The sequence below is a fragment of the Zootoca vivipara genome, chromosome 8 (genome assembly GCF_965207765.1).
Source record: "Zootoca vivipara chromosome 8, rZooViv2.hap1.1, whole genome shotgun sequence".
In the NCBI taxonomy this organism is placed as follows: Eukaryota; Metazoa; Chordata; class Lepidosauria; order Squamata; family Lacertidae; genus Zootoca; species Zootoca vivipara.
The window spans coordinates 55,471,594-55,497,066 of NC_142591.1; the positions used below are offsets into that span (position 1 = coordinate 55,471,594).

The window sequence follows — 25,473 nt, forward strand, 5'->3', positions numbered from 1 at the left end:
CCCCAAAAGTAAGTACCAATGTGTTAAAAGGGACTTAACACCCAGTCATTACACATATAGTTGCAACTTTTGGCTACTAAACTTTATACTTTTTTCATGACAAGTGAGCTAATCTATTAGAATAACTAGCATTGCTTTGGAATTTCCAGTGTCTAGACCAGGCATCCCCAAACTGCAGCCCTCCAGATGTTTTGGCCTACAACTCCCATGATCCCTAGCTAACAGGACCAGTGGTTGGGGAAGATGGGAATTGTAGTCCAAAACATCTGGAGGGCCGAAGTCTGGGGATGCCTGGTCTAGACAATAGTTGTGAATGCAACTAACCCACACCTCCATTGAATGACTGCTTCCTATATTTACCTAAGCACCCGCCAGTTCTCATTTTTAGACAGATGCCGGCCAGCATGGAGACCATCTACATGATGAGGAACTAGGAAATCGTGACTGGTGCTATTCCTTGTGGTGATGACAAAAGCCACCATGCAGAGGCTGTTTCCAGCATATATTATCTAAGGCAGTAACAAAAACTGTTGTTGGTAAGAATGTCTTATATTCTTCCACAGCTACATGATCCATATGAGGCAACAGGATTGTGGGGCGGGGAAGAGAATGTGGCCACATCATGATTTATGAAGCTGTGGAGGAACACGGCAAATGTCTTGAATGCTTTGCACGGACTGCATGTACCAGGATGTTGCAATTTGCCCAACAGCAACTGTGGATTGGCCAGAGATTACAGGTGGTTCTGAGATAGAATACCATATGCTACAAAACACTGGCTACTCTCTCATTTCTCAAGTGCACTATTGCCTATTGGCTTTCATTATCAAATTTCAGCAGAAACTAACAATAATTTTATGATTTTAAACCTCATCCCAATCTGTTATTTAAAAAAACACATATTACCTCTAACATTCTTTCCAAATCCCATTGAAGCAGGGAGTTCATGGTCTACCTGACTTTTGCTGTTTGCTTTTTCTTTTATAATATCATCATCACTTGAAACATCATCAGCATGCATCTTCTTTTTCTTGTGTCGAGGTGGAAGCTTTTTGGGGAAAGTAAACATTGGAAGTATGACAAAAAGCATCACAGTGGCACAAAGGAGGAACCCACTCCACCTGAAGTTGAGAGATAAAAAAGAACAATTGCAGCTAGTGTTATATGTGTACTACAACCAGAAATGAAACAAAAACTAGTGACTGAGACTGTAGAAAGATTTTCTGCATCTTATAAAACAGAAAAGATCCAATGTACTTCTAATTATTTCGTAAAATATTTCTTTACATGGTGACTGAAATTTAAAAATTGACATACAAGTAAGAGTCACAAATAGAATCAAAAAGAAACCAACAGCCTGGTCTGCACATAACATTAAAGTGCAAATTATTAACTATGGTTTTATTAAGCTATGTGTGAACCCAACCAAGCAGCTTAACTAGGATTTGTGTACTGCCAAATCATGAACTGGCTTCTAAGAGACTGACAAAGCTTGGTTTGCTTTAACTATAATTTGGCATTACGGTAAGTGTGAATCCAGCACCCTTTTTTAACCACAGCTTGTTTGGCCATCCCATCACAGATGCTCAAGAAAGTGTAAAGCCATGAGGCAAGAGCAGCTAGAAAGCGAACCAAATGAAACATGGTTTATTTGATTGTCTATGGGAGAACTTGTGGTTTGTTTGTTTGTTTTTAAAAAAACATAGCTTAAAGTTTAAGCCATAAACAAACCATGGCTTCATATAATGTGTGAATCAAGCCAATATATGATACAAAATCAATTTCTATTAAATCAACAAAAACTAGAGGACAGAATATCAATCAAGTAGGCAAATAGCACTTGCAGTACAAACCAAAATAAGTTTGAAATGAATGTTAAGGCAGACAGCAGATGTCTATTTCAGCAGCGAATTAAGCATATCCTTCTCAGCATTTAGTAGGAAACTAAATGTTTTTCATAGGCCCAATGTAAGCTTTGTACATTTGTAACACACAAGAAGACAGTAATTGAATCAATTTCTCTTAATGTCAGGAAATTAATTCCCACTCCCCAGAGAGCACAATCCCAAAACTGATCCCACCTGCTGCCCACAGCTGCAGACTACGTGTTCAGTGTAACAGTTCAGACCCAAACGCTAGCCTATTCCAAGGCTAGATAACATACATTCTGGTCATTGTAGCCTATCAGAGTTATGTGGCCACTGATGCTACTTTTTCCTCATCTCTTTTGTCTCTAGTTACTAAGCCAAATTTGGCTCTCAAACTTCAGTTGTGTTCCAGTTCAGTCAGAGTTTTCTTTTTACCTGTATGGTTGATGTATAGCAACCAGACAGCCATTCTGAAAGAAAATTATTTTCTGGAGCAAAAACATTGCAGAACTGGATGCTGACATGGACTCGGTATTATTCCACCCTAATATTCTATTCTGTGTGTGCTTCACATGGGTTACCTTACTCTACCTGTGTTAGATTTTCCAGAATTAATATATACCGGTAGAGAGAGATGGAGACCTCCCACATTCCTAGGTCACCAGCTGCTGGCCATTAAGTAGCTGAGTGTACCATCTGCAGAACACCAATTAAGGAGCATCTGGTAGAAATAAGAAGCCATAGGCTTTATGGCTACTCAGTGCCTTGTAAATGTGTCTAATTATAGCACAGCACCCAGTTATTTCTGGCAGATGTTTGGCACTGAATGTCTGGAAAATCTAAGGCCATATTTCTTCAAATTAAGATAACCACTATTGTTGTCATTTTATTGTCTTTGCAGCTGTTTCTAACCCACTTGCTGCTAAAAACCAAGCAGGGCTTTGTCAACTTGGCTATCTCAGCAAACAGCAAGAAGAAATTAGGGTGTTAAAAGTTGTCAACACCAACCAGATATCATCATGGTCAGTACCTGGATGGAAGAATGTTTGATGTATCTATAGGAAGCTACTCTGTGCTCCCAACAGAGGGGAATGTGATTAATTGTGATTAATTAATGTGAAAATGCACTGATACAGCATGGGCTGCTTGGCAAGCGAAACATAACAAGTGTCCTGTTGGTTCCAACCAAAAGGTCCATCTACTCCAGCATCTCTGGGAAACTCACAAGCAGGGCATAAAAGTGATGCCCATCTCTGTTGTTTGTCCCTGGCAACTTATGTTTAAAGTCAGTTCAGCTATCTTGCCCACAAATCTGCATAAATCTTTTATTGTGACAACCCCTCTGTTGCTCAAGTAGACATGTTAGACTAGAGCATCAAAATTTGTGTCAGTACAATGTCTCACAACAGCAAGCTATAAAATGAGAATGCATGACTAATTATGCAAATTGAATTATTCTCACATACCGGTATTAACTCCTATATACCATAGTTGGATGTGCAGAAGTGTAGCTGGATAATGGCATAGAAACACACACACATATTCCAGGAAGGGAATCTAAAGGCTTTGCTGCAAATGCTAATGTACTTGGTTTTTAAAAACCTTTTCAACTTTGAATATTTATTCATAGTTCTACATGTACAACTAGCAAACAACAGAAAAAAAGTGACAAACCAGCAATCAATCTGGTTAAACAATCCACAGATGCATCACACACTGCTCTAAACTCAGAACTGCCAAGGACACGGTCAAATGTTAAGCTGCTTTAACCACCTTCAAAAAGATTTTATTAGCTGATCATGAATCCAATGTCAATGGTCATTCTCATGCATAACAGACATACAGCTGCAACTTACCAGTTACCGATGAAACGAGGGTCACTCTGGTCAATATAAACAGTACTTCTAGGATCCACATAAAACCCAATAAGAACTCCACCTAATAAATATCCTGCTGCAGGACCAAGTGCTCCCATTACATACATGATGGCTGAAAAAAGAAAAGCAAAAACCAACCTAGGACATGTCAAAATATACCATGTTACAGACATGACAATATTAAAGCACAACACTAAAGTAATAAAACATTTCACAGATAGAAATAAAAGGAAGACGAGTGCTTTCCTATGATTTTGCATATTCTAAGAGCAGCCACTCCTGGCTTTCTCCACAGTTCCTATTGTTTCTCCCACATCAAACATCCACCCCCTTGCAACCACATACAGGATTGCCTTCTAAAAAGCAAGTTCCATTTCTGCTGCATGTTAAGGAATGGTAACATCATACCTTTTTAACACTTTTAACAGCTAGATATTTCAGGGTATTTTTTCATTCCTTATTTTCAGAATAAGGAAAAACTATTTGCAATGTCTGATTATTGACATAAAAGCAAGTGAAGTAGGTAGACAGCAGGGGAGGGGGGAGGGGGAGTGTCCTTTTACATGAGGCTTGGGCTTTTTTCTGGCAAGGGTCCTTGGGAAGGCGAAGGATGGAGCCAGAATTCCAGGCAGGGGACATGTGGGACCAGAACCACCTTGGCAGACTGGGGCAGAGGCATGGGGATGGCATGCAGAATACCTTAGAATCCAATGTTGCACTGTGGTGGGGAACAAGCCTCTCTTGAGATGTAATGCTCTGAACTCTCTCCAGAGTAGACCCAGGTATAAATATCCATATCTTTTGGGTAATACATGATTTGCACCCAAATCATCTGCATTTCCACTGGAATGTGCAACAGCTATTTAGTCTAAGCAGACATTACAGGGCATTGTTTACCGTAGTAATGCTGAAAACAAGTTTCACAGTAAGCAGAAATACTGTATTGCAAAGATAAAAATAACAAATGCAGGCTATATTCCATTAGAGATGGGAATGCTGCCTGAAACTTAAAAATTATTATGAAGATACTGTATGTGATTCTCCTTTTCTGTAAATATATCTTACTGGCAATATAAATATTAAACACCCTGACCCTTAAAATAATGTACTTAACTCTTCAGTGCATAAATGGAAATTAGGAAGTGGTCCCCTCCATTAACAAGTTACCAATCCCCACTGTGGTGAAATGTGATCCTGAATAGTCAGGCAACTGTGGTAAGATATGGAAAGTGAAACTAAAATTTGGACTGAAGCACAAGTAAGGTGGGCTGTTCAAGTCACTTTTAGACAATAAAAATGCCTGCCATTCATTAAGTACCCACTATGAAATTAAAAGTAGCTATTGAAGAAGAGTTCCTAGCCTAAAACTTATTTACAATTGTATATAGCAGTAAATATTTGCCTATTAATATAGAACTAGTGGGGAGTGTCAGGTGCTACCCATGATTTTTTAGAACGCAACAAAAAATGGTTTCCCCCCCCTTAATTAATACTGTAATTTGTGAGTTTGGACGCATCACTCCAAAAAATGACTGAAGTCATGCGCCAAAGTCATATTTCAGTCCGTGATTTCATCCTTACAACTTTGTGAGGCCGAAAGATAGAGACTGGTCCAAGTTCAGGCAATGAGGATCATAGCCTAGTATGCATTTGAACCCCAATCTCCTTGATCCTAGTCTGACACTTTAACCCAGAGGTCACCAAACCAAGGCCCAGGGGCCGGATGCGGCCCAATCGCCTTCTCAATCTGGCCCGCGGAAGGTCCGGGAATCAGCATATTTTTACATGAGTAGAATGTGCCCTTTTATTTAAAATGCATATCTGGGTTATTTGTGGGGCATAGGAATTCGTTCATATTTTATTCAAAATATAGTCCGGCCCCCCACAAGGTCTGAGGGACAGTGGACCGGCCCCCTGCTGAAAAAGTTTGCTTGACCCCTGCTTTAACCACTGCACCATACTGGTCTGTGGGGTTTTAAAGAATCTCAAATGTCGTACCATAATTAGTTTGAATTAATGAGGAAGGAATTTGGGCAGAGCAGTCCAAAACCTTGATTTCTAGGGGGTTTGGTTGAAGTGGGGGTGTCCACTGGCCCACTGATTAGGAGCACTTGAATGCCCCTGTCTAAATAGCAGGTGGACAGATGCTACCATTGGTAGGCATGCCACTGGTGGTAGTGTCACTCCACCAGCCTGGTCCAGGGAGCTTGTGCAAAAAGAGGCATTCTCCCCACCACCACCACCACCACCACCAAGACCTTGTGGGTTCAAGTGGTGATGCTGTGGCCATGTCACTCTATCAAGTCCTATGTGAACAATGACCATTGGGTAAGTTTTAGCATCCCACCTAACTCAACTTTTATTTTTTTTACAATTAATATAGCGTATATTGTCTTTAAAACTTCTTAAGTGAAGCACCATTCCTGTTATAAATTAATCATAGTTCCTGTCTTGTGGTAACAGTGCTATTTTTGAAGCTTCAGGCTTACATTAGTATAACTGAAGAGTGCTTCCAAAGGAGGTGGCTGCTTTTAAAAGCAACAACTAGGGAAACAAACTTGGATTCACTTTCTGTTGTCTTGCCAAACTTAATTCACCCAGACCTTATGGAGTCTGCATAGATCTCACTCAAAATCACAATTAAAGCTCTCCAAAGATTAGCAATGTCTAGAAAGCAGTCAGATTATTCCCCCCAATACAGAATAAATTATATATTGTACTGTCATTTATAACAACTGAAGTATCTCCTACAATACAAAAAAAGGATTTTACTTTTTCCAATACTAAGAAAATAAGCAAAAATTATCAACTATTATCAACAGAGGTGTCTGGCAGAAGGTTAAAGACACACAAGAAAAAATACCTGTGAAATTCACTGTCACATATAAGGTTGATCAGCTTTAAACAAGCTTTAGAAAATGATCAGACTCAAGTCTTCTTCAGCCATTCTTAATTTGTACCCATGGAGGATGTTGGGACAACATGCATTGACCCAGCACTCCTTACCTTTCCCCATTAAGTAGTAAAGTCTGAAGCGGGGTTGTTAGTGCATTTGACCAAATGCACTTACAGTTTTCCCCAGTCAAAAACCCTGAAGAATCAAAATTCCCAACACACTGAGGATTTTCAGTTCAACTGAACAAACCAGCTTTAGGTCAGCAACCTGCCCTTGAGAGAAAGTTGGACAGCACAGGAGCAGTCCATGTGATCCCTCCACAACCACCATGGAAAACAATTAAGAATGTCTGCTGGTTACAAGTACAGTAATGGAGAACAGGTCTACCAGAAGCTATTATATGTAATACCCTAGTGGAATTTCTAGGTTCAAAAACAACACATCTCTGCATTCCAGATGCTTGGGACAAACAACAGAGAATGCCATCATGCTTGTGAGTTTTCAGGGGTATATGGCTGGTCGCTATTAGAAAGAAATTATGGGTTTTCACTTGTACCTTACAGTTACTTATTTTCATATGGCAAGATTCATATCAACCATATTTTGGAAAACATTGACTTCTGAACATTTTTCAGCACATGGTAAATATTAATCTTACCACATGGAATGGATTTAAAGACCTTTTAAGCAGCAGCGCAAAGCAGACCTTTTCCACAAATGCCACATTAAATGGTTCAACACTCTAGATTTAAGACACAGTTTTAAAAACTAATTAAATTAAAAGGTATTTACATTGCCCTGGAAAAGATAATAAAGATGCACCAGGAGCCTCTTCGAGAAGGCTTTTCCTTAGTTGAGGTGCCACTACCAAGACGTTCCTCGTCTTAGTAAGCCATTGACTGATCAGGCCAAAGGTAGAAATAGCAGAGTTCATATTATTTTGCTCTCCTATTGTTGCTCCCCACAAACTTCTCAAGATGTCCACTAATGGATATTCAATCTAAAATCCATGTCAGAACAATAATCAGCGAACAAAAATGTTACAAGATAATTTTGGTTGGACTAAAAGATATATCCCTAACACAGATTTTGTATTTTTTCTTATGAGCCAACACTGCTACTTTTCCTTTTTGTGTGAGATACTCACTGTTTTCTTTCCTTCACTTTCCTATTGTAGGCGTGTGGACAAGGTCTGTTTTTAGTTTTTGCATAGCACCTTATGGTTTTAGGTGTTGAATAACAATAGTCTATAGATAAAATGTTACATAATTTTTGTAAGTAATTCAAATGCACGCTCATGTAAAAGGATTCTTGATGTAGAGGAAGGGTGCATGGACTGTGTTCATGGTCCTTATTCTCACTTTCTACACATATTCTGCATGACTTCTGCCTGTGTATGTGCGAACAGGAATTCTGCCTCTTCCTGAGTTCCAAATGTGCCAACAATGTCTATGTACAAAACACCTTGTTCATATGTAGTTATTTCAAAAGTGTTGTTAAAGGCCAATTATTTTTTAAGCCAACTAGAAAATAGGGTTTTCTTAAAGTTTTCTTTGCAACCAAATATACTCATGTCCATTATGAAAAAATGTTTTGATATTTATAAATTAAATATCATTATCCCCTAATAACAATGTCACATTCTAGATAACAATGTATAGTTAATTTAAAAGGCATCTTTGTAAGCTGTCCTTAAACAAAGAAGCAAACAAAAACAAGAGTACTAAGTAATACTATAGAATATATTTCCTAATACTCAGCTCACAGTAATTTGATAAGACAACCATGTTCGTTCCGTTATTCAGGATATCATCAAAATCTCCTTAAGCTACATGATGAGTTGCTTATAACTTAGTACATGGAGCTGTGCTCAAGATGTTGCATTGGAAGCAGCTACCACTGCACAGGTAGTCAAATGTATGAATCAGACCTAAGATCTAGTATCATAAGACAGTATGACACTTAGGCCAGATCTCCATCTGTAACATGTTGGAAGGGACCATTGGGACTATTCTAAATATTAATTAAGAACAGCATAGTATAGAATCTTTGCTCCTAAAAGATTTCAATAATATGTCGTGGTGTTTCCTCTCAACCAAAATTAATCTCATTCAGAATAATGAAGGAAAATAAATGTTACAACAGCAATTAAAAGCTAAAGACCCTCTAGCATTGCTAGTTTCCCCACACATTTTCTATAAACATTCCCAAAATGTCAATATAAATGTAAAAAATATGCACATGTACATAATTTAAAGTCACCAAGTAAGCTCCAGGGAGCTTTCAATAAAGCAATAATGATTTTATTTTTCAGCTGAATACTTTGAAACCATCTAACAGCCCTAATGTCCTATTTCTCTTATTAATTATAATTATACATTTTTAACAAAGTGTTTTTGCCTCTGGAAATAAATCAGATTTTGTCACATGCTTTTTTTAATTTTCGGTTCGCATGAATTAAGTGCAGTAAATTAAATTATTCTGCGTCACAGAAGTATAGCCAGTTGAAAACTGCATTTGCAATCTGTGTTTCCTGAGATATAGCCATAATGTGGGACTAATTAGAAAATGAGGGACCCAGGTGGCGCTGTGGGTTAAACCACAGAGTCTAGGGCTTGCTGATCAGAAGGTCGGCGCTTCGAATCCCTGCAACAGGGTGAGCTCTCGTTGCTCGGTCCCAGCTCCTCCCAACCTAGCAGTTCGAAAGCACATCAAAGTGCAAGTAGATAAATAGGTACCGCTCCGGCGGGAAGGTAAACGGCGTTTCCGTGCACTGCTCTGGTTCGCCAGAAGCAGCTTTGTCATGCTGGCCACATGACCCCGGAAGCTGTCTGCGGACAAACGCTGGCTCCCTTGGCCTATAGAATGAGATGAGCGCCGCAACCCCAGAGTCGGATACGACTGGACCTTTACCTTTACCTTTTTAATTAGAAAATAAACTGAAGATCTGTTATCAGATACATCACCATTGCATTTCGCATCACGTTTAGTTTGGTTCTAAGAACTGGTTCACAGGATCCATTCTTGCCTCTTTGATTCCTTCTCCCCTTTGTCTTCTCTCTGGCTGTCAGCTCTAGTAAGAACGTAAGATGACCTGCTGCATCAACCCAATGACCCATCTAGTCCAGCAGACTGTTCCCATAGCGGCCAAAAGCAGGACCCCACTAGCAGTTGATATATACTAAAAATGGTATGAATCTTCACTTGCCTAATACAGTGGTGTGGGATGTAGCACAGGATTCATGGAAGATAAGTGAATGATAATTTTAATGGTATGAAGGCAGAAACACCCCCCAAAAAAATCTAGCTGCAAGTTCTCCATATATACCTCTAATCATGTTCACCATAAAATTCTATTTGCTGCAAGAATAGTTTGCCAAAGTATGAAGAAAGTAACCTCCATTCCCATTTTTTTTATCGCTGTTTGCCATATGAAATTTACTTGGAATTTCTAAGGAGCGGACAGAGGTATTTTGAGAACTGCAGTTCCATTTACTGAATTACACTGATAGGAAGGTGAACGTATTTTAAAAATAGATTCGTGCTTTGAACATCCTGGTTTAAATAATTTCAGAAAATGTTTCTATTGGTGTTTCTTATAGGGGGTTACACTGGTTGGGGTTATTAGAGGCCAATGAATATCTGTTTGAAATTGTTTTAACATTTGGTGATTTTAACAATGACTGACAGCACTAGCTCCATCCATGCTATGATCCTTAACTAAATCTTCATATCGGAGTTGATAAACTGACCACAAAACAAATGCCATCAAGTCATTTTTTAAGAAAAAGGCAATGACAGGAGCTGGGAGGGAAAGTGAAGTAATTTATTGAGCCCAAGGCAAAATCTAAAGAGAAACAACAAAAAGCCCCGTGGGACCTTAACAAGGAACAATATTTTTCATTGCATAAGCACTTGCGGGCAACACAGGGGCGTAGCGAGCTGCCGCGACACCCAGGGCGGCAAATTGCTATGCACCCGGCGGCACGCCGCGCTAAGCGGGCTATCTACCTGGAGTTCGTAGCTGGAGGTGCACTGCTTTGGAGGCACAATACCCCGCCACGTAATGACGCCTGCGCAGCATCCCACTACGCATGCATGTTATGTAGCGGGGTATCGCCGCCGCCCCGGAAACTCCAATTCGCGCGCCTCCAGCTACAAACTCCAGGTAGAAAGCCTGATCAGCGTGGTGGGGGGAGGGTGCCACTTGGCACCCCCACCCCTGCGACTCCCAAGCCGAGCCTCCAGCCTCCCGGTAAAAAGTCCGCTCGGCGCGGTGCGGTGCGCCGAACGGACTTTTTACCGGGAGGCTGGAGGCTCGCTTGGGAGTCGCGGGGGTGGGGGCGCCAAGTGGCACCCCCCCCCAAGTGGAACCCGGGGCAGACCACCCCCATCACCCCCTGGGGCAACAGACCCCTTTATCAAATGAATGAAGCATTTAAGAAGGTATATTATAGATATGTACAGCCAAGGAAGGCTTGTTGTAAGCACTTAAGGCTAAAGACCAAAGAAAATTGAATAGAAGATTGTGATAGGTACTGGAGATAGGCTTGATTACTGCAATGCTCTCTATGTGGAGCTGCCTTCTGGCCTGCTTGTATCCCAGCTCAATAACTGAGATTATCTGCAGCATTGCTGTTGGTTTTGCTTTTTATGGTTTTACACTGGTTGTGTTGCTATTGTTTTTAATGGAGGTTTGATATTATTTTGCATTTTATCAATTCATACTTTTTGTAAACTGCCCAGAGGAGTTTGCTGATGAGCAGTATCAAATTCTAATAAATAAATATTGTACATTGTGATGGGAAGATGGACACTAGCATGCTTGCCCTCCCAGTGATCCAAACAAACCATCCACTGCACCAGGTATCAGTAATTGCTACCAAAAACAGACAAATCAAACTTAGAAGCATCCTCAACCACTTAATCATACCTTGGCAGTCATCCTAAAATGACTTACTAGGGAGCAAGCATCACTGAACAGTGGGACTTATCGGTATGCAGAGCTCTAAGAAACATCTTTCCAGCAGGTCTAGCCTGAACAACTCATGGGGCAGGATGTCCATCTGGAATTGGTATTGCTGTTGTTATTTAATACTTCAAAGATACTATCAAGTTGTGCTTGTCTGAAGTAAAGGAGAAACCATGCGATTCAAAGAGGTTAGATGGAAAAGAAAACTACAGGATATGCCAATTTGGGCCACATACAGGGGTCGCATACATGAAGAATATAATCCATTTAAAACATTTTTGAACACCTAGATATCCCTTTTATATATCAAGGACCAGGTTTCTACGAATTGTTTCCATCTGACTGTATTCTCAGACCCATTAACTTCTCTCACACTGAGGCAAACCTGGAGAGCCACTGTCAGTAAGTAGATAGTACTTAGCTGGATTGACCAATGGTCTGACTTGGTATAAGGCAGCTTCCTATGCCCCTATTAAAAATCAAACTACTACTTCCAGCTACCATTGAAGATGAAAGCTGAGCCTAAGTCTATGGCTTATTTATTGCTCATCTCTACTTCACCAATCACTTACACTCTTAGCATGATCAGCTTATGCATGGTACGCTAGACTGGCATACCCTTTTACAACATCAGATTCAAATATACAAGTCTGTGTAAAATGTTGTTGAACTAATTATGTCTGCTACATTTGCAAACTCTGCATTGCCAATATTTTGCTCATTACTTCTGCAAAATGCCTTTGAGATATTTTGAGCTGGAAAGATGCATAACGTGCTGCATTCTGTTTTTGGTGAATCGGGTTAATTAAAGTCACCATCTGCTGAACGGAAGAAATTGTTAGAGGCAAAATTCTATTTTAACTTTGATGTTCTCTTTTACATAAATGGATGACAAAGGAGATCAAAGTACTGCTACATGCCTGATAGAAGAAACCAGATATTTCCCCTCTATATTCACACTTTAAAATTGTTCAATGTACATTTTTACATATCTTCAGCAACCGCTAAAGCAGTCTATTAATTAAAATGGCCTGCAAAGCTATTCCTATCACAGAATTATAGTCATCCTCTTTGAGGGGCCTCAAAGAACAGCTTCTTATATTCCTTCATTGTTCCTTGGATTACACTTTTAAGTCCACTGAAATTCCCAATGATTACACCACTACTTGTGTCAGGAATCTGGAAGCGACATTTTGAAATAGTGGGGTGCTACAGACCTGCATAAGCAAATGTGAGCTTTATTATTTAATTATTTACTTACCTATTTTTATTTCAACAATTTGTATGCCACTTAATTACAGTTGTTTGGGTAAGTGGTGTACAAAACCTCAATTTGCATGTTATTCATGCAAATTTTGCATGTTATTCAGGCAAACTTATTGGGGCCAAAGGCAGACCCTTGTGGTTGTATGCTAGATATAGGGAACCTGTGGCCCTTCAGATGTTGTCAGATGTTTCAGAAGGGAGTTGTAGTCCAACCATTTCTGGAGGACCACAGGTCCCACATCCCTCGTGTATGAAGTTCTTCAAATAATCTACCCCAAATCATATAGGACTTTAAAGAGTAGAACTAGCACTTTAAACTGACCCCCCCCCCAAACTGCTGCTGATGCAAAACTGGTATAATATGATTAAGCATCATTCTTGAGGCTTCTTCTCTGCCTTTCCTTGAGGACATGAGTTAGCAGCAACTTATTTTTGTTGACACATAGGAAGTAGATCATCAACGGCCAAAAATTTGTACTAGCATTAACATTAACCACAACAATTACTGTATTATTATTTTCTGGAAACATCCTTATTTAAATTATTTTTATCCCACATTTCAAAACAGTTTCCCAAATGTAAGTCTTTAAAGTATAAGGTGCCACAAGACTCTGTGTTGGTTTTCTATAAGGCCATTGGAACTGAAATTCTAAGGGGGCTTTGCAAAAGCTATTGCCTTCAGCTCATGAACATTATGAGCCATAATTAGACACAAAAACGCAGTGATACTTGAAGAGCTCCCATTAAAGAAGACAGGAATAAGTTATTAAATTTAAGAAGTGATAATCTGTGAGAGAAAATGCCACAGATGATGTATAAAATATGAAGTATTCTAATATGTATTTTTATTTATGCTCTATATTAGTAGGTTGCACTTCATATTTTGACTTTTCTAATTTTGAAGCAATTTTGAAGCAGCAGAAATACTTTAAAGTAAATATGTAACATTTCCATTAAAACAACAACAACTCTGAACTCTTAGCACTTATTTGTGCTCTGTTACTGCTTGCCTCACAGAGAGGATTACCTTGGCAGCATGCATAAGACAAATCAGTGAAAATCATGCAATAGATGACAGCTGACATAGAACACCAGACTGTGACACCATTGCTACCATCTGTTCCTTCAGTCACATTATGTATGCTGTGTTCACATTTTGTATTTTTAAGTTGTGAACTGCCCTGTGATGTTTGGATGAAGGGCAGAATACAAATTTAATAAATAATAATTTTCATATCAGTGATGCTAAAACATCAAAATGTACATTGTACTTGGAATCTGTTCTACTATTTTTTAACCATCACCACCATGATACATAACGCATCCTAAAATTTATGGGACCTTCCAGTTCTGACTTGTTTTTAAAATTTCTGTATACATCTCTTTCTATACAAAATCACCTTAGTATTCAAAGATAAAAGTCAAAAAGAAGAACTCTTCTGTGAATCATTCACATTTACTTACATAACATTGTAAAAAGTTATGATTCATTACAATTTTAAAATGAATTTTATCATTTCATAACAGTTAACTGACTCGTTTCTGAAAGTCACATATCAGAGTTGTTGATGATTAACGTATATTTGTTCCAACAACAAAAATGTTGACAGAAAAATGTTACTTGAATAAAGTTGATGCTTTGAAAATATTTAACCAATATTTGGCTGGTCAAAAAGATATCGTCAAATGGCTAATCAACTGAACCATCCTGTATCACACCAAGGAATATATAAATACTTTACTTGATTAGCAGGCAAATGAATATGCCGTTTCAGTTTTTAAAGGGTGGTTTTAAAGGGTGGTTTAAAAGGGTGGTTCAAATCCCTGCAACGGGGCGAGCTCCCGTTGCTTGGTCCCAGCTCCTGCCCACCTAGCAGTTCGAAAGCACATCAAAGTGCAAGTAGATAAATAGGGACCGCTCCGGCGGGAAGGTAAACGGCGTTTCTGTGTGCTGCTCTGGTTCGCCGGAAGCAGCTTTGTCATGCTGGCCACATGACCCAGAAGCTGTCTGCGGACAAACGCCGGCTCCCTCGGCCTATAGAGCGAGATGAGTGCCGCAACCCCAGAGTCGGACACGACTGGACCTGATGGTCAGGGGCCCCTTTACCTTTACCTTTTTAATATCCCATAGCTCAGTTACCAAGTATCAGTTTCTTAAAATAACCACGCTTCTTGCTAAGCCAGTTAGACAATCCATCTCAACCAGGCAGAAGCAATGCGTGGTACAGCCCTTCTGTATTGCTATAGACTGCCAGTAGGGAACCACATGTCTGAGTACTTCCCCCATTATAAAAACATACCAAGAGAGACTATTTTGTCAACACAAACTGGCAATGGCTCTCCAGGGTTTCACGTAGGAGTCTCTTTAAACCCTACTTGGAAACACCAAGGATTTAACCTGTGACCATGTGCTCTGCCAGTGAGTTCCAGCCCTTCCCCCAAGCGAGCATATTTTATCTGCAGGCAAAAATACAACATGAAAAAGGTAGTTTTCCCCATTTTGGAATAAAATTCATCATCTTATTCTATGCATTCCCACTTTGCTGTTTATTTCAGTCAGGCTGGAACTGGAGGCCAAAAGCTCCCAATATACTTATTTCCTCTCAGATGTCCTGCTTGCCTTTTATCACTGTCAAACCCTAAAATTATTGTTTTCATAAGGGTGCCAACAGGGCCAGATGACATTGCTGATGGCCTTGAACTGCTATGTACTGGGCACATGTCCATTAAAAGCTAGCCAGTCCTTGTCTGTACTACTGCCAACATTTTAAAGCTTCCTCAGGTCCCTCAGTGCAGTATCATTCAAATACCTCCCAAAATGGGCTACACAAAGGCAGTGTGTGTGCATGTGCAGTTGCCCCACTGCACAACCCAGAGGAGCTCTCCAGTTATACGATGCAGGGAGTCACCTGGTCCTCCACACCCGTTTGAAAGTTCTGGCCTACATCTATTCTCACTCAGAAGCACACACAAAACCCATAGGCGTCATTTGTGGAATACTGGAGCACTTTGGTCTCTCTGACCTGAGAAACCTGAATTCAATGCCAACTTCAACAATTAATGGCTTGAGGAAGTTCCTAACTCCTCCTAAGTCCCATCAAAAAAGTGGGAGTAATTTCATTTATGTGTTTGTATGCATTTATCCTCCACATTTCTACTTAATGGGCCTAAAAGGCAACTCAAAACAGTAAAAGTGAGCTACTTAGTTTCCAATGTTCTGCCACACCTTTGCATAATCAAAAAACAGAACCAAACAAGAGGCTGGATAGAGAGAGGTTGGCTTGATTATCCATGCCTGTGGTCATTGGAGAGAGGATGTAAGTTTACTTCCTGCCCAAATAATAGTCCAAGGGAATCATTTACTTTCTCAATAGCAATTCCTATTGAGGAAAATAAAATTCTGCAGGGGTAGGGGTGTAAAAGAGGAGCCAGAAGAATAGTGGAGAGGGGAAAGGGAAAGGGTTGTGGGCTATTTCTGCAGCTTAATTGTGGCCTTGCAGATCCAACTACCTAATGCTCATCACGTTTATGATAGGGTTTGGTATCTCCTTCTAAACTGCAGAATAGACACACTGCACTCAGTGCACATTTGACACTACAAGGCTTACAATCAGAATGAGAAATATTGGTACATCTTTCTTATTTATTACATGTATACTCTATTGTTGTGACTCATATATGGTCCTCAGTCAGCCTCTCATCCAGACAGTTTAACAGAGCTAGACTTGCTTATCACCACCAGCACAACTGTATCATGTGATTTTAAACAATTCTCTGAATCTCCACTAATGGAACAATATCCATATCGAAGATACAGATCTTATCTCTGTGATCAGAGTTCACTGAAGTAGTCAGAACTGATTGCGAACAAGTACTATGCATCAGACATTACGTTATTTATCAGGGATTGAAGTTCTGAGATTTTAAATTGTGCCATTCTTTTCTGTAAATAAAGTCCAAAGCATCGCCTCTCTCACTAATGCTACTTATATCGGGGCATTTTAAAAATTGCTACTGTGTCAAGCAATAAGGGGATTGACTCATTCACGGTCTTTGCAATCCACAAGGAAGCCCACTGCAGGGGAAGAGAGAGAGGAGAAAAAGAGATGCAAAAACCACAGGACTTTGCAGGCTTATCTTGCTAAATGTATAATTGCTTGGCACCTTAGCCTGACTAAAAAAGACACTTTACCTTGTAAATTGGCACAGCGCCATCCTGACAGATGGACTGGGATGCAGACAGCCAAGAGATTATGTATAAGCATCAAATGCACTTTCTAAGAGCAAGACACCCAGTCAGGAATGTCAAAACAGCTGTCCCGCCTGAGCTTGCATGCCTGCACTTAAGAGGATATGACATTGCCACTCAACCCACTGAGCTGGATTAACATGGAAAATAAATAAAATAGCTCCCACATCTATATAAGGTGAGTTTTGTAAAATCAGGATTACTACTGTGTAGTAACAGGCACCTCTTAAAGCAATTGGAGAGAACAAAGTAGTAACAGGAAGCTCTTAAAGCAATTGGAAAGACCAACTTTCAAGTGACTATGTATCAAAGCATGTTTTTTCAAAGAAAAGGAGTTGTGAAGTTCTGGGGAAATGGTCTAAAAGACTGAGAAATAAGTTTATATTCTGTGATTTAAGTACAAAATGCAGAAGTCTTCACTAGAAATACATTGCAAAAACTCTGTGCTCCCCATTCAAAAACTGAGTTATATTTTTATTTTTTAATCAGCCAGGAAGTCTATTCCTTTCTGCCTACAAGTAGAGGCACACAAACTTTTGAGGGTATTTCTGACTTGCATCTTAACTTTGGTCATGCAAGTCCCATAGCCTTGCCCTCGCACATGTATGTTAGAGGATGGGACCCCTACCGATACCACTAACCTCTTAACATCTTGAAAAATAAGGCAGCTTGGCATATAAGATAAGGGAACATCTATGTGACTGAACAGCACAGCCACGTGATGAATGCCATTTATCATGTGCCCTTGGCTGCCTCACCTGCCCTCTGCTCATTTGACTAATCCATTTAGAGCAGAGATTATTCTCACGTTCCAACTGCCTGAGCAGCTTTCAACTGAGGCCTGTTGAAATCAATCTGCCATATAGAGGTGCTTTTCAAGTATGAGGAAGGTTGGAGGGAAGAGAAGGGATAACAAATCCTAGTCCTTAATTATGAAATTTCAAGGCCCTAAAGATTAATCATATACATATTCCAAGCACTGAATTTTACAGATATGGATTTCAGGCCTTACACTCTCCAAATAGTGACATTTCTAGATCTTACACTGCCACAAAGAGCTGGAATTCCTTTTATCTGGAGAGTTACCAAACTCAATTCCTCTGAGAAACACAGAAATACTTTTTTTTTTATTAAGCTGGATTTCAGTGCCTGAGATAAAGCTAATAGAAGTAGCAATGTTTCAGAAGTTGTGCATTATTTTATTTTAATCTGATCTTTATTGGATACTAGGGAAATGCTCATGTGGCTGACTGGATGATCACCTTTCCTTGCATCCTCCCCCAGAGGAGGAAAAAAGGGGATGGGCTTGGTTCTCTAGGTGTAGCATCTCTTGTGAACAGTTTTACACTATGCTTTTTCAACTTTGTGAACTCAAGCCAAGCCAATTCAATTTCAAAAGTACATTTCTGCCGACTGATAGCTATAGGAAGGTGTTAATCTGCTTCTCAAATGAGTTTTTCAGGTCACATGATGAAACCAGGGCCGGCCCTATGGTTTGGGTGCGCCCACCCACCCGCCGCAGAGCTGCACCCCTGGTAGTCACGCTGTGCACGGCACCCGCCCGTGCAGCTCCACCCGCCCGCCGCGCTGGGAAACGGGGCGGGGGTGCCGGAGGGATCCGTCGCACCACAGCGCCAAATATACTTAGGACAGCCCTGGATGAAACACCAGCACCAGATCTTCTGGCTCCAAAAAGCACTGCAATCACATGCAGCCTCAATCACATATGATTCTGTATGGCCACCAAACCACTGGACTAAAAGTTGACTCAGGCTGCAATCATAACTGCACTTATTTGGAAATAAGTCCCACTTAATTCAAAATGACTTCCTTTTTTAGTAGATATGGCAGAGGTGTATCTAGGGAGGATCTTCCAGGGTTTCTGCCCTGGGTGAAGCCTCTAGAGGGGTGCCATTGAGGCTCCCAGCATGCCTAGGCTTCAGCTGGAGAGAAAGACGAAGAAGTGAATGATACTGTCTATTTTTTGTCCTTTACGAATAAAGGTGTGTGTGTTTGTGTGTGTGTGCACGCATGCATACACATATCTGGGGGGTGGGCGACCAAACTGGGTCTTTGAACAAGGTGACAGAAAGCCTAGTTTCAGCCCTGGATATGGTTAGGGTTGCACTGATAGCCTCGGTGGGTTTCCTTTCAAGTCTGTCTAGCAGCCATATTGCTAGCAGCCAAGTGACCTTCCCCCCCCCCCGTCCCACTTTTTTACATTGCCACACAAAATCTCATTTAACAAGTAATTTCAAACAAACCACGAGTGGCCAGCCAAGATCAAACCTAGGTTATAGGTCATCATTTAGAGCAAGACAAACCACAAACCTGGATTAGTATGTAATGCTAAACCAAACTATGGCTCAGTTCTCAGTAGCACAGCAGCAGCAAGGAGCAAAGCGGTCACGATTTTCCAGATGTGCACCAGCATGCTTCCTTGTTCACAATAAGCCAAATGTTGGCTTAATATTCTATGTGAACCAGAGCACTATCTGGATCCATTTCAGTCTGGTTTTAGGCTCAGTTTCTGCATAGAAACTGCACTGTTCATCCAGGTGGATGGTTTGTTTTTGTAGCCAGGCTCTCCGGACTTGGAGCTAGAAGCATGGCATTCCCACTCATATGCAAAAAGCCAATTCCAGAAGGTGGAACTGAGAGACTCCAATAGGATTCCACCTTGTCCCTTAGGATTTTTAATAGCTACATGAAACCACTGAATGAGAACACCCACTGATTTCCAGTTTTGTATCATCAATACACATATTAAATTCAGTTCTACCATTCCTTTCGACCATTCTGTTACATCTGATTCAGGTGAGGCAATTAAAGTGCTGAATCAATGCTTGGAATCAGTAATGGACTGGATATAGGCCAAGCGAATGAAGATCAGTACTGACAAAATGGAGGTACTTTATAATAGGTGATTTCTCTGTCCAGGGAGGTGATACTCAACCTGTTCTGAAGGGCAATGCATTTCTGCTTGAGAATGAGGCTCACAGTCTGGGGGTGCTCATTGATCCAGCCTGGTTGCTGGAAGCCAATATACCGTAGTTTCAGTGGCACACAGAGCACCCTTTCACTAGCTAAGGCAGGTACATCAGCTGCAAGCCCTCTTAGAGGCAATTTTATCATGGCTGTCCAGGCTGTGGTAAATTTTGGACTAGACTACTTCAGTGCAGGCTGCCTTTAAAAACTGGTCACAAATTTCAGGTAGCTCAAAATGCAGCCACGAACCAGGACTGGTCATTGGAAATACATCTCACCAGTGCTTACCAAATCAATTTCTAAGCATAATTCAGATTGCTGGTACATAAAGTCCTACCCAGCTTAGAACCTGAATGTCTGGGTAGCCATCTTCTCCCACACCAACTTGCCCATGCACAGAGATCTTCTTTTGAGGCCCTCTTCCATGTAATGAGGCAGGAGATAACTAGAGAAGGGCTTCTCTGTTGTGGTACTGTATTCTGCTTAAGAAAATCTCTTCTCTCTGTCACACACACACACACACAGACAGGGGGGGAGAGAGGGGGTTGCCTGGCATTCACACTAATGTAAATTATCTTTTTTATTTCCCCAAGTTGGGTGGATTTCTAAACTTGATGAAAACAGTGCTTTTTGATCTGTTATTTTCTTGATTATTTCTATTAAATGTTAATGTTTTTATATTGCTATTCTAAAATGCTTTTACTGATGAGCAGCATTGCAATAAAAGAAACAAATATGCTGAAATCCTCTAAGAAACCGGATGGAATAAACAAACCTTCTATTCGTTTTGAAAATCCATTGGAAAAGTGTACTTAGGACACACACTTCGGCATGGGCCACATTCTACCATGCTGAATCAACTGCCTAGTGATGAAAAAAAACACAGAGCTTTGAGCAATGCTTCCTCCAAACGAGAAAGGAAGTACTGTAGATTCATTGGAGTGGAGGGAAGAGAACTTGCTGATACAGTTGCAGTTCTCAAGTCTGTGGAAGGCTTCATAAGGTTAAGACTGGTTTATTTATTTTTCTACCCTGCCTTTCCATAAAAATAATCAATTGCAAACAATGTATTTGATCTGGGCTTGAAGATTAGTGCTATTGCTGCAGTGCTGGCTTTACTTGCTATTAGTTCCATCTGGAAGAAGATAGGTTGCAGCAATCTGTACCAGCTGCATCTTCAAATGGCTGTCCTTGGTAGAGCACTCAATTCTGAGTGTTTTATGAGTGCAGGTCACAGAAGGGTGTCCTGGTGCAAAAGAGTACAGGGCTTCTGAATCTTTGCTATGCAGCAGAGGGGATTTCAGTAGGTGCAGCTTGCATGTCCAACTACACCTGCTGAATTTTTCTCTTCTGTGCATTTATTTCTTCTGTTGCATCTGGACACCCTGGATCACAGCGACAAATTTCTTGTTTTCAAGGAAACCGTATGGTGCTTTGGACAGAGCATTTTTTCATTTATATGGTGCAACCATAATTTTTTAGAAAAATTGTAATATGCATGCATTACCAATCTCTTTAAGAATTTCTGCTCTCTTTAAAATTACATAAAACAATTTGCTTTCTTAAGCTTTTTTAAAATATATGAAGGCATACCACCTTCACCAATGATATTTTTTGAAAATAAGCAAAAGAATTAGGGAACCTAGCTGTAACATGGAAAAGACTGAACTGCTGCCAGTATTTTTGAACTGACTTTATAACTTACAGAAAAGTGAACTCTAATCAGACTAAGCAGAAGAACCTGGAAGCATCAGCTTGTACTAAAATCAGTTACTTGTTGTAGAGTGAGCTATTACAAGCACAGTCTGTAGGAGCCAGTATGACAAAGAGTAAGAAAGTTTTGTGGTTTAGCATGCAGATATTTTGCCCATGCATACATTAGTACCCAAGTGGTACTGTTAAAAACAGACAACTAAATTGTAGTTTTAGGTAATTGTAAATGATTTCACTGATATAATCCACCATGCATACTTAATTGAATTCAAAGTAGACCAAGGTACAAGGAGAAATAATCAACTCCCTAATTTTAAGAAGAAAAAAACTGCATTAAGATATAAAAAAAAACCAAGTCGTAAAATCTAAATTTCAACATTTGATCTCTGATTTAGTTTTCAGTTTGGAGGGTGAATTTCAGCCTTGTGTCAGCCTTTAAATGTTGCTGATACAATCTGATTTTCAGACGAAAAATGGGTTTTTGAAATTTAAGTATCTTATTAACTTTTCCTAGGAATTACATCTGTATCATTACAGGTCATTACACAGCCAAAGGTCTATTTTTGGTGAAATGCTGGCTGAGGTAAGTAGGCATAATGTCAAGTATGCATAGAATAACTAGATTGTGTAACCTCCAGCCATTTTCAGCTCTCTGAGCTGATGGCACTGAGGCACCCTTGTTTCTGCTGGAAATTGGTATATACTGTATAATGGGACTTCATCATCATTGCTTCAATAATCTTTGGTATCCTGGGCCCCAACATCATTCCTATGGGTGTTGGGTCCCTAGATAGTGTTGGACTACAACTCCCATCATCCCTGACCATCGGCTAAGATGGCTGAGAATGATGGGTGTGGGAATCTAAATACCGTATTTTCCGTGTATAAGACTAGGTTATTTTCCTTTAAAATGTCAAAAATTAGGGGGCATCTTATACACGGATACATCTCTCCCCATTTTCTTAAATATTAGTCCCCCAAAATAGGGGGCGTCTTATACATAGGGGCGTCTTATAGATGGAAAAATACGGTACATCTGGGGACTGAAGGTTGGAAAAAACTGACCTGAGTGGATTGAACTATTTATCAGGCATTATCAAAAGCAAAACTCAAGAACCCGTAACAACCTGGTCACTGAGGGAATAATTCAAGGCTACTGTCTTCTAGTCGATCCAGCAGTGCAAACATTTCTGCTTGGCAGATGGAACAATTCCCCCTATATTCCCTTGTGTGCTGTTCTGGGGGGGGGGTCTACTGACCTTCCAGAATGGCTTTGGGGGAGGCAGAAAGGAAAAGCCCTGGTGTGCTAATGGGAGCCTTACACTGGCTTCCACTAGTGTGCTACATTTGTTGAATCTGGACCTGTATTTTAAAAAATCACATATAAATAAGAAACACCATTGGTGCATCTGCATCAGCACAACCCGACACCTTCATCTGCCCAGCTGCAACAAAGCATGTCTCTCACGTATCGGTCTCTACAGTCACAGCAGGTGCTTTAACTCTCCAATGGTTTGGCTTCACCCCCAAAGGCACACTCTTCCATTGTCTTCCAAGACAGATGAGTGCTAGCCAACCAACCCACTGAAAATGAAGCATGTTCACATACCTCAGATTTCAACTGAAAAATCAAGTACCTAATTAAATCTTTCCCAATCACTACTTGAAAAAGTAATTCATTGTGGATGAAAATACAAACCGTGAGCCAATGAAGCAAAGTTCTCAGAAGAGCTGGTAACAGCTGCCAAAGTCTGAGTTCTTATGGAACATTAAATGCAACATTTACACTACATAAATGCTAGTGAATTTAAATGTAGAGCCAATACCGCTGCTGACTGTCTTCTGGGGCTTTTTTATGTGGGAGGTGATCGCCTTCAATGCACATCTGTTTTTACACACAGCCATCTTACCTAAGTAGAGTGATGAGTTTTCTTTCTTGACATTGTCATCCAAGTAGGTTGGTCCCAAGGTGTAGATGGGTGTGGAGCCCATGCCAATGAGAATTTGGGCACAAATAAATAAAGCTACATAGAGTGAGTGGTCTTTTCCACCTGAATCCCTGAAACACTCTGGCGACTCCGCATGGTCTTTGGAGTTATTGCCAGTCATACACAAGCCGTCATTAGAGACAGAAGAGTTCAATTCCTGGATCTGATATGGTGGAGAGATGAAATGAGGTAAAGAAAACATGGCAGCCCCAAGTGCAATAAATAATCCACCGACAGCAAGCCACAGAGGCCTTCGTCCTCGTCCCCCAAAGTAACTGATGAAAACCACTACCACCAGGCTGCCAATATCAAAACAGCTGACCAGCAGCCCAGATTCAGAACTTTTCAGACTGTACCTCCTTTCAATGGTGGTGATAACACTGCTCAAATAGCCAGAGACCATAAGGGACTGGATGAAAGTCAGTAAGCACATGCACACCAAGAAGAACCTAGAATCTATCAATACTACATTGAGAAATTTTCTACCTGGGATTGCCAGCAGCGTAGAAGCTGGTGAAACCCCTTTACTAATGCTGGCAGAGTTATCGCATCCTGTTTTTTCAGCATAACTCCCAATTCTTGAAAAGCTGGAAGCTGTAAAAGAGAACATAGTCCTGGAAGAAGCAGTAGCAGCAGCAGCAACATTGCTGCGATGTGCTAATGTGTCAGGGTCAAGGCCACATCTCTGATCAGAACCCCCCTGGAAGCTCTGTAAGTTCCTTTTGGCTGTAATGAGAGCAGTTTGTGAGGTGTTAATCGGTGGAACAGATCCATTCAGAACCGGCAAGCTCTTGGACCTGAAGCTCTCATCTGGCTTTTCTGGCTGCTGTCCCCCAAGAGAATATGGGCGCTGGTGCTTCTGCTGCTTTGTTATCCCTGACAAAAGCATGCTGATCACAAGCCCAGTTTGGACTGAGAGTTACCACTTTCCAATCAGATGCATAATCTTGTTGAAAATCAATGCTGTCTTTTCATCCCATGAGCACACAAGCATGCACAGTGGCTTTCAACATCAGCCACAGCCACAGCCACTCTGGAATAAGGGAGTCTACAGTCCAACACTGTCAAATCAGTGCATGAGAGCACGTGCCCAGCAGATTCTTTTGTGGCTCCATCCTTCTTAGTACTGCTTAAGGACCTGCTCCCCCCTGCCAGCAGCTGAGCTATAAACAGATCGGACTGGGCCTCTCCCCCTCTGCAAGCACATTCCCACGTGGATTAATTGGACACGTTTAGCAGCGAAGAAGTGCCAGAGCTCTTAGAGAAGCCTAGCAGCTCTGGGAAAGAGTCCTTGAATGCCTGCATCATCGGCCACCAGGATATGGATTTGAAGGATGTCCTCTCCCTGTCTCCAGTTTAAAGACTCCTGGTGGTAAATCTGCCAATCTGTAAGGCAGAGGGAGAGAGAGAGGGAGAGGGAGAGAGAGATCAAGTAAAGAAGGTCAGTATGCTGCTTTTGTCCTGCTTCACCCAGCAGTAGTTCCCAGCTGCTGTTCCCTGGGGCTAGAAAAGGACACAGCAATCTCTATTATCAGGCACTCTCCACTGAACAATAAAAGCAGGATGGCTGGAATCTTCTTGCCCTCCACCACAATCAGAAGCAGTAACAGCCTGTCAATAGGACATTCATTTTAATAAATGAGAAGTGGTTATAGC

The 25,473-nt window shown here is 40.7% G+C and overlaps 1 protein-coding gene across 1 annotated transcript in view; it reads right to left on the minus strand.

Moving 5' to 3' along the window:
- SLCO5A1 (solute carrier organic anion transporter family member 5A1) overlaps window positions 1–25,473 on the minus strand; it is a 48,878-nt gene that overhangs the window by 21,599 nt on the left and 1,806 nt on the right. Inside the window, exons 2-4 of the mRNA XM_035125698.3 lie at window positions 23,740–25,203; window positions 3,725–3,857; window positions 907–1,121 (exon numbers count right to left, since the gene is read on the minus strand). Of these exons, the coding sequence (XP_034981589.1) occupies window positions 907–1,121; window positions 3,725–3,857; window positions 23,740–24,706 (1,315 nt within the window). The 5' untranslated portion in view covers window positions 24,707–25,203. The remainder of the gene's footprint in view (window positions 1–906; window positions 1,122–3,724; window positions 3,858–23,739; window positions 25,204–25,473) is intronic.